Genomic DNA, 12,982 nt, shown 5'->3' with positions numbered 1-12,982 from the left:
GTTTTATTTCAGTACTAGTGTTATATCTCACTTTTATTTCTATTTGTGTAAATTTTTATGTGATATTCTAACAATTGCATCTTTACATTTTCATACAGAAAAGAAAAAATTACCTTTTTTGGCAAATTGATATTGTATTCATTACAGAACCTTTTGATATGACAAAAATATGAGGTCTATGAGGACTGAATATGGAACTTTCTAAACCTTGGAAATCAAAGATCAAGGAAAAGTGTTGGTTTGAAAAATCTTTAAAAGTCTTTAAATTTTGGTTGGGGGTGGTTGTACCTTTTTTCCTGGGTGGTTGTAACTTTTCCTGGGTAGTTGTACCTTTTTCTGGGTGGTTGTACCTTTTTCTGGGTGGTTGTGGCTGATTGTACCTTTTGTTTGGCTGATAGTATCTTTTTCTGGGTGGTTGTGGCTGGTTGTACCTTTTTTCCTGGGTGGTTGTACCTTTTCCGGGGTAGTTGTACCTTTTTCTGGGTGGTTGTACCTTTTTCTGGGTGGTTGTACCTTTTTCTGGGTGGTTGTGGCTGGTTGTAATTTTTTTTCTGGGTGGTTGTACCTTTTTCCGGGTGTTGGGGGCTGGTGGTGGCTGGTTGTACCTTGTTTTTTTTCTGGGTCCTTTTTGGTGGTTGTGGTGGTTGTAATTTTTTTCGGGTTGTTGTACCTTTTTTTGGGTGGTTGTGGCTGGTTGTAACCTTTTTTCCTGGCTGGTTGTTTTCCTGGGTGGTGTACCTTTTTCTGGGTGGTTGTACCTTTTTCGGGGTTTTTTCTGGGTGTTTTGTGGCTGGTTGTGGTGTTGTAACTTTTTTGGTGGTTGGTAACCTTTTTGGGTTTGTGGCTGTTGTACTTTTTCTTGGGTGGTTGTACCTTTTCCTGGGTGGTTGTGGGTGGTTGTGGCTGATTGTACCTTTTTTCTGGCTGATTGTACCTTTTTCTGGGTGGTTGTGGCTGGTTGTACCTGGGCTGGTTGTACCTTTTCTGGGTTGGTGGCCTGGTGGTTGTGTTCTGGGTGGTGTGTAACCTTTTTTTTGTTGGTTTTTTTTCTGGGTGGTTGTACCTTTTTTTTGTGGTTGTAACTGTGGCGGTTGTGGGTTGTACTTTTCTTTTGTGATTTTTCTGGGGCTGGTTTTGGGTGGTTGTAACCTTTTGTGGTGGTGTGGCCTTTTTAAACTTTTGGGTTTTTGGTGCTGGTTGTACCTTTTTCGGGTTGTTGTGGCTGGTTTTTGTACCTTTTTCCTGGGTGGTTGTACCTTTTCCTGGGTGGTTGTACCTTTTCCTGGGTGGTTGTGGGTGGTTGTGGCTGGTTGTACCTTTTTTCATGGGTGGTTGTAACCTTTTTCTGGGTGGTTGTGGATGATTGTGGCTGGTTGTGGATGATTGTGGCTGGTTGTGGCTGATTGTGGCTGGTTGTGGCTGGTTTGTGGCTGGTTGCGTATTTTAGTATTACCCGTCTAGGGGTCTAGAAAGCGTCCAATGTGCAAGATGCGTAAATATAACAACAACAAATTACAAATTTTATCAACTACGACACTTTAAAAATCGTATCATTTAATCCTATATGTATTATTATTCAAAAAACATTTCAACAAATATTTTTCAGCATAAGCTTTTCGTTTTATTAAAAAACATCATCAGTGCATATACAAGTAAAACGTTCAAAATAAAATGTTATCAAATTTATAAAAAAGCTAAAAGTAGAGATAATTGCACTAATACTCATGAGAATATACAAGGTATTGTTGCAAATATCTCTAGGTAATTCCATGTCTAAAAAGTTGTAAAATTTTCGTTTCAATTTGATTGTTTAATGACGGGTTTTTAATTGCTATTATTGAAGCTTCAAGATTCTATATGTGTAGTATTTAAAGTATAAATATCATAGCGCTTAGGCAGACACAAAAAAAGACTCTTATAAATATATAGACTGCTATAAGATAATAGCTCCTGAAGTGGGCGGGAGGGTGTTCATCAGAGATCTAATAACCTGTGAATGGTTTCGCACAGCCGCCCTTTTTAAAACCTGATATCACGTGACTATGAAGCGCCAAAAGAAGAAGAATAAATTCATGTATCATAAGGTATTGTGATCGTCATTTCATTATGAATTAATTTTTTGTAAATAAGGCAAAAATTAAAAAAAATGTAGTGTTTCCGGAAACTGGCCGGGTGAATAAAAAATACATTTTCTGGCCCGGTCGCAGACTTCGTTAATAGTTGACACATAGTATTTAGGGCTTACTTCATACTGTTTGTACATAAAGGTTATCTTTAAAGTTCTATTTCAATGATCTTAAGTTAAGGCCTCATTGGAGCTTTTTTCCTTCACTCATATTCCAGAAACACAACATTTTTTTATTTTCGCCCAACAGTAATTTTTTGTTGAGGTTCAGCTGTCTGTACGTATTTTTTTAAGCGTCGAATTATATTTATCTTGTTGTTTTTAGGCCTTTTGACCATACTTTATAGCTATTTATTTGTATACTACTATGTTTCTAATGGCCTAAAATTCAAACATTCTTTTTTTAATTTTCGGCATTTTTTAAGCCTCGTTAAGAAAGAGAGTATTATAATTATTCGGAGATAAAAGTTTTTCGTTAAGAAGACCGAAGTATAAGGTTCAAGAAAGTTTTTAATTCTTCGGGTATTGTTTCAGTTAATTCAAAGTTCGAGCACAATGCTCGCGTACACGCTTTTTATAGGAATGGCGTATTTCCATTTCATCATGCATACATGTTTCTTTTTATAAGCATACAAAAATCTGAAAACAGGCACAGAGATGCTTAGGTCGAAAGCTTAATAAGGCTGAAAAAATGCTTGAGGGATGCTTATATCCAAAGCAAAAATTTAGGGAAATACTGAAAATCTGTAAAATTCCAGCCAAAAAAAGCCAAAATCAGGAAAAAAACATTTTTAGTAGGCTCAAGTAATGCTTGCCATATGCATAATTTTCCCCTATATCTGAGCCTAGATATGCTTACAAGTGCAATGCTTATAAAAAAAACATGTATTTTCTTAAATTATTCAGGGTAAATCATCTTGGGAAATACTTACAGTTTTCTCAGGTTAGGATTCGAACCCAGTCTTAATCTAGCATGCAATACATACCTCAAGCAAATTTGGTATTTTTATGACACTTTTTAGCATCACTGGGAAATAATTGGTAATTTACAGGTAAGATTCTCTAAAAATGGTATTCTTAGCCTCAGTTTCCAGATTCCATCATGGTGGTATTTCTAAGTATATTTTAAATTTTTTGGCCAATTTCATTGATAGATATTTTTATAAGGCATATTCTTATAAAAAGCCATGTAATGGAAAATCACTAAGAAATCGAGCTTTCGATCCCTGTATGTATTGCAATGCTGTTTATTGCCTCCTTATTGTAAAAATATTATTTTAACCAGTAATTTTTAGACTCATGCAATGTACAAAAACACACCCGGAAAACATCCCTGTGTCACAGCCCCACTGAAAATTTAGCAACAATTTTGTCGGAAAGTACACTGGAATTTCAGAACCACTGAGATATTGACTTTGATTTTATCCCCACTCGAAATTCAGTATTTAAAAATTGCACTACAAAACCATCCCACTGGGTTTTTAGCCTTGGAACAATAGAATCTTTATCCCTTTTAAGATTTCCATAGGAATTTCTATCCCCACTGAGGAAAATATTCCCAACGGAGCTGTGAGACAGGGGTGTTGGGAAAATAATTTATACGCACATTATTTTAATCATGAAAGGAAATTCTTGATTCAAGAAAAATCGAAGTAACGAAAGTGCCAAATGAATTTCAAATTTTGAAATTTGAAAAGAAGTAAAAATTTTCAAATTTCAAAATTTGAAAAATGAAAAATACAAAAAAATTTTGATTTTCAAATTTTGAAATTAAAAAAATTGTTTATACCCCAATCGACGTAATAAAAGTGCCAAAAGAGGTTTTTAAATTTTAAGTATGAATAAATGGGCTATTAATGCGTGTATGGAAAGTATAATTCCAAAAATTAATTTTTCAAAAATGAAAATTGCAAAAATTTTATATTTTGAAATTTAAATCTCTTAAATTTGTTAGATTGAAAACAATTTTCAATTTTTAAATTGCTAAATTTTGATTACGAAGAATTTCGATTTGGTTTTTCGATTTTATTTGAAAAATAAAATCAAAATATCTGATTGAATAGCAAAAAAATGAAATTATTTAAAAATCTTCAAACCTATCAAAAACGAAATGCAAAATATAATGAGATTTGGTTTCAAATTTCAATTCAATATGAATCAAATAGAAAAAAGAAAGTGGGGCAAAAATATACATCTTTTGTATGGTTTTCGCCGATTGTTTATAACAATAGACCATTATTGTATAGAATATTTGCTACAAGAGCATGTTCAAACTTTTAAAAGGCTCTTGGCTTTCTGTTAACCATATCATAAGAGCCATGGAACGTGTGACTGTGGATGAAATTATTGAACTGTTCAAGGCTAGATTCACATTTCAACAGATCAGTGACTTTTACAAGGAACAATTTCCAGGAGTTAGAGGTTTTTCTGTTCCGGCAATAAAACTTTTTTGTAAACGTGAAGGCATTTCCCCGAGAATCAACAAAGACTTTGTATCCGATGCAGTTCGCGAAGCAGTAGCGGAGGTAAGCCTACACATTTTTTTTGGCGGGGAGTAACTTCTAGGTTTTAGTTCGTGTAAACATAATTGAATATAAGTCATTCAAAGACTGGAGCCGATTGGTAAAATTTTATTTTGTCAATTTCTTTAACACTTCAAAAGTGACATAAAAGATTGTAGCTTGATTGAAAGGTATTTTCATACTCTTTCTAAAATTATTTAGTTTATGACCTTTTAAATCAAGTGGTCAGGCGTAATTAATGGCCTCGAGTCTGAGATACAGTATTTTGACCCATTCTGCGCGTAAGCCACATCTTTAGGGTTTGAAGACTTAAATGAAATAGTTTTGATCTACTGTTTTTCTTACCATAGGTTGGCCCTGTTCAGTTTACGGTAGAAAGATTAAAACAATAGTTGTTTTAAAGTTTTAATCAAACTTGATATTTTAACTATTACTTTCAAAGACAAAATCTATTTGTTTAATTTAAGAACCATGCCTATTTTGTGTGTTTTTTCGCAAAATCAAATTTTGAAGCCAACTTTCAATTTTCATTTCATTTTAAAATGAAATGAATATTGAATTGTTATGTTATAACTGAAAAATTTGAGTAATGAAAATCAAAGTCAAATTTAAAAATTTGAAATTCAAAATTTTGCAATTTTCATTTATGAAAAATTAATTTTTCGAATTATACTTTCCATACACGCATTGCTATTCCATTTTTAAACTGTACAGGGGTATTGATGAAATTTTCAAGGGGGTCTAAGCCTTGATTTTCCAAGGGGTTTTTGTTCCTTTTTCAGCTTTTCCAAGGGGGTTATTCAAGGTTTATAGGGGGTTCTCCCCTCATAAACTGACATCAGTTGTTTTCCAGCCCTTTTTCACAAAATTTAGTTTTCCAGAGGGTTTGTATCCCAATTTCCAGGGGATAATTTGCTATTCAATATTTCCAGGGGGGCTAGTGAAAAATTTCGTCAATACCCCTGTATAATTTTTTTTTAATAGCCCATTAGAAGGTTAGCAAATCTGTGTTGACGTCAACAGGAGGTACACTAAAAGTGCAATAATCACCTAAAGCCCTGCAATTCGAGTGATTCTATCTTTGAGAGAATTGATTGGTTGATTAACGTCACGTGACCCGTCAATAGACTTTTTGTTCTTAGTATACAGAAGTGTGATTTGCACACACTGTAACATCATAATTTGACCTTAAGAACGTTTAGGTAATCAGCTTTACCATATAAGGCAAAGAAACCACGTTATGGGGGTTTAGAACGATGTTTACTTTCGACTAATATAGCCTAATATCTGAGACAATAGGCAAAAAACAGGTGGATATTTTGTCCCTTCAATTTCACGAATATGTTTTTTCAAAGATAATTCTATTAGTTTTGCTTCTTAAATTTCAGATAAATGAAAAAAGTGTGACAAATATAATTTTTAAAATTTAAACCTTTAATTGGCACTTTTATTGCAACGAGCTTTGTCCAATTTTAAGCAATACTAAAAATTTTCCATTTTTCATTTTTCAAATTTTGAAATTTGAAAATTTTTACTTCATTTTAAATTTCAAAATTTGAAAATCATTTGGCACTTTCGTTACTTCGATTAAGAAAGTTTTTCATAAAAATAAATTAATAAATTAGCAAATAAATAGCACAATAAATAATCTTAAAATGCTTTCGAAGTTTTTCTTTTTTTCCTCATTCATCTTCACTCACATGTGCAATAACTATTGAAGAATTTGGTTGTTCTGCTTCCGATGTTTTTGTCACATCTGTAGCAATATGCATTACAAAACCATTTAATTTTAATGAACAACTCCAATTTTGGTTTGCAATTCATTTTGGGCCCCTTGGTGGTCGTTGTTTTAGTTTTTGGGGTGGTCGTTATAGTTTTGGGGGTGGTCGTAGTAGTTGTGGTGGTACTCATTGTCGTTGTAGTGGTCGTTGTTTTTGGTGGCTCTGGGTCATTGGGGCATATGCAAACCTGCAAAGAAAAGAAAAAGTTAGTCATTAATTCATGTGAAATTTTGAGAGTTGTATACTTAATATTTCAATCTCAAAAACCTATTCAATCATCTTGGGAATTGAATATCTAATTGAATATAGAATTTTAATCTTATATATTCCAATCATTCTAAGCCCAGGTAAGATGATTTTACTTTAATAAAGATTTATCCACCTTTTTTGGGACACACTGTATTGAAGCGTGTCCCAAAAAAATGTGAATGAAAACTCACCGAACATGGTCTTCCTTGCTTGCAGTCATTTCTTTCATTACAAGCCAGTTGACAATTTTCACCTTGATTGCACCATACGTCATATTGCGCACCCCATGGAGCTTTTCCTTTGCATTTTCCTGTCACTACAACTGGAGGGTTGGTGGGCATTGTCGGTTCTGGTGGTGGTGGTGGGCGGACGCCATCGCATGAGTCCTTTGTCATGCATGAGTAAGATTTTCTCCGCCCTTCAGCAGCATCTTTGGCGGCATTCATCAAAGGATATTTTCCTTGTCCACAAAATTTGCCAGTGAAATCATCAAGATCCAAAGCCCAAAACATGTATCCCAGAAGATTGTGTTTTTTCATTACATTCTCAATTTTGTAGACGATTGATTCTTGGTCATCATAGCCAACCCATTGATCACCAGCATTGCCATATGGTGCGTGCACTTTGCTGTCTTTGGTACAGACATGATTGTCAAATTTCATTTGGCAGATTTCATAGTAAGCCAAGAATCCTCCTTCACCAGTCATTCGACCAGCTCTTGCTTTTCCCCCAGGATGTCCTGGATGGTATTGGCATTTATTTTTCAAAGAGAAAGCTCTTCCATATGAACCAAGACCTAAAACCAACTTTTTAGGATTTGCACCGTTCTTGAGCCAAGTTTCAACGGTCAAGTGTAAATTGTGTGGACGAGCATTGCGGTCAGTGTTGGTGTGATGACCAAGTGTGCTTGACCAGTGGCCGTATAAATCATAAGTCATTAGATTGATGAAATCTAAAGCTTGGGCGACCTTGGCAACTTCATATGAATGTCTGACGGAGCTTTCAGCAGCTTTGACGGCAGCAGTAACTAGTAAACCGTTGTCATGGTAAACAGCAGCCATTTCTTGACAAAGATAAGTGAAACGTTGACGATCGATTGGTGATGAACCACGGTCTCCTCCTTCACCAGGGAATTCCCAATCCAAATCCAAACCATCGAATCCTAAAGTAAAAAATTGATTCTATACATATGCATGACCATATGACTTATGTACATGACCATATTATGACGTGTTACAGTCGACTCCTGTTAATTCGAACTCAAACGGGGAAATCTTTTTCTGAAAGTGTTTGAATTACAGAGGAATTCGAAGTAATGAAGTTCAAATAATAGCCAAAATAGTTCAAATAATAAAGGCCACTATAATTGGTTTTTTCACGTCTCTTCTCCGACTTTTGAGGAAACTTTGTTATAAGAGTATTTCATACCTCAAGGAAGTAAATTGTTTAAACTCTTGAAAAAAGGGGGCACTCGAGATTATTATCTTTTGTGAATTGTACTGAAATTGGCTTTACAGGCGATCGATTATTTTCAACTGTTTAGATTTTTTCACATACCATAGTCTTGAATGAATTTCATGGAATTCTTGATGAATGCAGCTCTGTTTTGTTTGGATGACACCATTGGAGAGAATCCCTTCGATGCATGTGTCCAACCACCGATAGCCAACAAAGTCTTCAATCCAGGATCGTCTTTTTTCAAGTCTTGCATCTAAGAAAAATGAGATGAAGAGTTAGATTTTACAGAATAAAAGATTAAGTCTACCCAATAAAAGCTTAGGCTTCAATAGGAGTAGAAGTTTTACGCTTGTAATGAAGGAAGATATGACATAGCCTAGAGAATAATATCATGTTCCAGTAAAATGAATGATTCTGGAAGAAATGAGTCTTTTTACTGTATACTTTTCAATCAATAAGACACTGCCGTGACCCCAGCCTCACTTGGAAATTGACTTTGATTTCATTAAAACTTGAAATTCAATGTTTAAAAGTTACACTATCCTCCATGACTATCCCCGATGGATTTTTTATCCTCTGTACAATAGAATTGCCCACTGGGGCTGTGAGACAGAGGCTAATAAGATTTTTGTTAATTTAATTATTTCAATGGGGAAACAAGCACGCACCAAATCGTGGCGAAGACTAAACTTAAGTGTCCGATAATAATCACTCTTACCTCTTTGTAAAGATTTGATTTATCGTTCCATTCGTATTGGTCGATCGTGTATTCGTTTCCAGATTTGACGACCTTTCCAAAGGAGAACATTAAGTGAGTACACAAGCCTTTCTGGTAATGTGATCTTAACGAGTATTTACCAAGGCCGTTTCGATATTGTGACCAATTGGTGTAATAACAAACACGAACATAAGCTTGAGTCGCCATTATCATAGCCAACAAGAGAGATAGTTTGAGGATTGTAGATCCATTTGCCATCTTGAATTGTTGATTTCACGAAATGTTATATCAAAAAAATGCTGATATAAATTGCTGTTGTTGATGAGCTTCAAGATTTAGTTTAGTATCGCTTAGGATGAAAGATCCTACCGAATACTAAAATATCTTATGGAAGCTGTGTGCTGCTGATTGCCGCTGTTGAGTGCTGTTGATTTCTGCTCAACTCCACACAAATCAGAGTTTTTATATTGTTTGGAACGTTATGTCCAGGAAATCGTTACATGATGTCACTCGTTTGTCTATTGTTTGCGGTTGCGAAGGATAGACAACTAATTTACGTTTTGTCGTCGCCGCGTTACAATTTTGGATTGAGATTCTAAGGTGAGGTTATAAACGGATCTTCAATTTACGTCATCTAGTTTCTTTTTCGTGTTTGAAGACAAAAGGATTTCTTCTCTTTCTACACTGGAAGTTTTTGTTTCAAGGAAATTGCGATTGTATAGAATGAAAATCTCAGCAGATAAATGACATTATGTGTCATACATGATAGGTCAGCATATTCATAGTTTAAACAATATTTTCTTCCCCTGCTTATAATTAATTTACTGTGAATACACCTTCTCGACTGTAGTCGCGTGGTCAGGTGCGTGCCACTTAATTATTCAATTATCCCCCTAAACTCGATCCAATCCCTTTTTGACACCTTTTTCTATTGTCTATAGGTGCGAAAAAAGACTGGAACGGTTTTAGGGTGGTAAAACAGACAGAAAAGTGCCCACACGGTTATTGGCGGCCACAGTCGAAAAGGTGTATACTTCTCATCTTAGACGACTTCAACACGCGTAAAGATTATACGGCGCTTTAGAGAAATACAGCGACCTTTTGAGGCTGTATTGAGAAACTGAGACGAAAGTGATGAAATGTTCCCGGAAAAAGCATTTGTTCTTCTTAGATGAAACTCGTTTTAGACTATAACGTAGTCCACAATCAACCCTTTCTAATAGCAATCCTTTCAGTGGTGACTCGTCCTCACGGATGGCCATCAGGGAAGAAGATCACCATTAACACTTGTTCAATAGGTCACTTTTCAATTTTTAGATCCCACATCAGACAAATATTTTTGCTATTATCAAGCTAAACCCTTCTACTCACGCCAACATGCGAAACTATGGGTGATCCTTTTCTGATAGTAGTGGTTGTGTCTTGTGCAAGAAGCGTGTCTTTAATCTACTCATAAGATTCCACAAGTAGACCTCAAGGCCTGTAGAAATCTAGAATTTTAATTGATAATAACACGGTTTTTATTTAAAAACATCCAAAATGTTCTTAACTTTATGCGTTTTAAAGTTTATGTTTAAATACCGTTTTGTGAGTATTTTTTGAGTGTTTTCGAGTCACCGAAGCCTTAAAATGTTCTTAACTTGTCCTTAATTTTGGCCTTGCTGTTTATTTTGTTCTTCTAAAAGATATACACCTGAGGAAGCGGTAGAAAAGTAAACCTCTCTTGAAAAATCATCTGACATGCCTGTTTTGTTTTCTAATTAACTAACGAAAATAATTGCGTTTCAAAATATAATCTTTGTAATTAACATGTTAATTATCTTCTCCTCAGTTAGAAATCACGTTCTTCAATAAATCGCATTAACTCCTACGGTTATAGACATAATTTGTTAAAATAATATCTCAGATTTATAACAAATGCGGGGGTAAAAGTGCAGCTGAAACTTACGTCTATTTTCCATAACTGGGAACTAAGATTTATGTCCTCAATTTATCGTTCCCTGTGTATTATCAAATTTTTGACGCTTACTGCTAGCATTATATAATATACTCTTGCATCCATCATTAAACGAAGATAAAGCCGACGGGAACGAAGTTTATATGTCCTTTTTGCTCCTACTGGCCTAAGTATTTAGCTACCTCATTAAGAGATAACAACCAAACTCTCTCTGATAGTCACCATACGAATGAAGCTAGTGTTGTTATACTTTACTATACCCTAGGTTACATATTGTAAAGGCTAAATGATTGTGGCGTGGCCAATACATAGTTACGTTGCTTGATAAAGGCACTTTCTAGTATGAAGATACTTTTATTCATAAAAACCGTTCAAGCAATACCTTTTGGTGCATAACAATTCCATAATTCTGAAAATGGAAATTGAATTTCTTTGCTTCAAAAGAAAAACGTTGATGATTCATTTCACAGGTGTTTTGTTTTCAATTATATTCCTTGCTACCGTTAAGGATGCGGAAATACGTTTGAGGATTTACTGAAACTGTAATTAACAAGCTCTGATTTGCTTTCATCGTGAAGATTTACATTTCCCGTACTGTATGTTGTTTGATTACTTTGTACATGCAAAATTCTAATTACAGAGAGCATGTGTCTTCCTTTCTACCGTGTCCTTTGAGCCTGATGACTAATTTGTGCATTGTCAAAGCTTTGTCAAGTTTTTCTTTATGTTGTACGGGACCTCCAAAAAATAACGAATATGGTTAGACTAGCACTTTTTTATAAGTACAATACTAGATGAGATCAGTTATCGGGCCTGTACTGGAAAGGCTTTACCCAGGGCTCTACTCGTATGTCTACAACTAGTCTTCAACGACTATTATCCATTGCGCGTCCCAATTGGAATCGTCAATCATCTCTCTTTGACTGAAAAAATCTGAGAATAATTCGTTTGTGAATTACAAGAAATGTTTAAGCTCAATCAATTGATATTATTGGAGTTCTTGTTTTTGTCACCCTTAAGGGAACTGCAGTTAGATATTTTGAATTTAACGACCCTTAAAGGGACTTTGAAGACCCAAAAAAGCTCACTTAAGGAATTAAGGGTAGCTCATTCCCGTACCTCTATTTATATAGGTACCCCCTCCTGGGAGTACGGTACTTACTAGAATTGCAAGCTTACTGGGTATTATATGTGACCCGACGACGCTTTTGACCCTCAGACCCTGCCTTGATGAGAATGAAAGAGGAAGTAAAACTGGTTAAAATAGGAAAGGGTGAATTTTACGCCTCGGGGGGGGGGGAGGGACACTCAAAAAGAATGGCGTTTTTGGGACCCTTAGAGAGACTTTTCGTTCGTCAAAGTCAAAATTTTTGTCGATTTTCACTCGTTTTTCGTCCAAATCTTTGAAAATCACGACCCTTTGAGAGAGGAAATTTTGATTCTCGTGAATTTTTGGACTCGATTTGCTTCTCAATGGTTTTACCTTTGAGACTGTTGAGAGACTTTCGAGGGCATGAAAAAGGGACCCATGGCTCCCATTTTGCCTAAGTACTCCCCCCGGTTACGATTAAGGTGCCACCGCAGCAAAACGAACACATAGAGTTGAATTTGCGTTCAAAAGGAAAGATCTTAGCCCTACAACAGTAGAGTGACCTCTCATCGGAGACAAAATTCTTTCAAATGCTGACAAATGTGTCAAGGGAGTGATTTACAGTCTACTTAGAGTGACATCCATGCCTTGTCTTACACGTTTTTTATAAGAACAATTTCATAAGAATACGAGGCTGAAATTTGGCCAAAACCTAAGAACAAATTAAGAAGAATATGAACCTCAGATTTCAGAAATTACTGAGAAGTACAGTACATGTTTCTATTTTACTTAATATTGACATTTAAGGCTGAAAAACTCATATAAATTTAAGAGCAGCCCAGCCAGAATCATATGACTTACTGGTTTTTACTATGAAAAGCGTATATTAAGGGAGCGGTCATAAAGTATCTACTAGAGGGGGGTGGAGGATATTTTGAAAAATCCAAAAAAAATTTCGCACTCCCCCCTAAGCCCTCAAAAAAAATTTCGAACCCCCCCTCATAAGGCCCAATATTTTTTAGCACCCCCCCCCAACTAAGAAAATCTTTACGTGAAAAAGAATTCATCCAGATGCGGTACAA

At 35.3% G+C, this 12,982-nt stretch overlaps 1 protein-coding gene across 2 annotated transcripts; it reads right to left on the bottom strand.

Moving 5' to 3' along the window:
• Positions 1 to 3,718: 3,718 nt before the first annotated feature.
• Positions 3,719 to 9,309, bottom strand: LOC136804920 (chitinase-3-like protein 1). Of its 2 annotated transcripts, XR_010846314.1 has the most exons (5): positions 8,854 to 9,309; positions 8,235 to 8,388; positions 6,869 to 7,839; positions 6,230 to 6,615; positions 3,719 to 3,756 (listed from the first exon to the last, which is right to left on the bottom strand). XR_010846314.1 is itself a non-coding variant. In XM_067061449.1 (4 exons), the coding sequence occupies exons 1-4, from the start codon at positions 9,109 to 9,111 to the stop codon at positions 6,340 to 6,342; spliced, it is 1,659 nt and encodes a 552-aa protein (XP_066917550.1). In that variant the 5' UTR covers positions 9,112 to 9,309; the 3' UTR covers positions 6,107 to 6,339. The 2 variants fall into 2 exon arrangements, 1 of the variants encoding a protein (XP_066917550.1); XM_067061449.1 differs by lacking the exon at positions 3,719 to 3,756 and having other exon boundaries at positions 6,107 to 6,615.
• Between the last annotated feature and the right edge of the window lie 3,673 nt (positions 9,310 to 12,982).

Source organism: Clytia hemisphaerica, unplaced genomic scaffold, assembly GCF_902728285.1.
Source record: "Clytia hemisphaerica strain Z4C2 unplaced genomic scaffold, Clytia hemisphaerica genome assembly, whole genome shotgun sequence".
NCBI classification, from domain to species: Eukaryota; Metazoa; Cnidaria; class Hydrozoa; order Leptothecata; family Clytiidae; genus Clytia; species Clytia hemisphaerica.
Note: the sequence above shows the minus strand (reverse complement) of the source record. Positions and strands in the feature narration are given on the sequence as shown.

What these genes read in the sequence shown, in the direction of transcription:
- LOC136804920 (XM_067061449.1), bottom strand. Translation starts at nt 9,111, where the DNA reads ATGGCAAATGGATCTACAATCCTCAAACTATCTCTCTTGTTGGCTATG. An exon ending in GAAATTCATTCAAGACTATG is followed by an intron (nt 7,840 to 8,234) that starts GTATGTGAAAAA and finishes TTTTTACTTTAG; the next exon opens with GATTCGATGGTTTGGATTTG. An exon ending in AGCAAGGAAGACCATGTTCG is followed by an intron (nt 6,616 to 6,868) that starts GTGAGTTTTCAT and finishes TTTTCTTTGCAG; the next exon opens with GTTTGCATATGCCCCAATGA.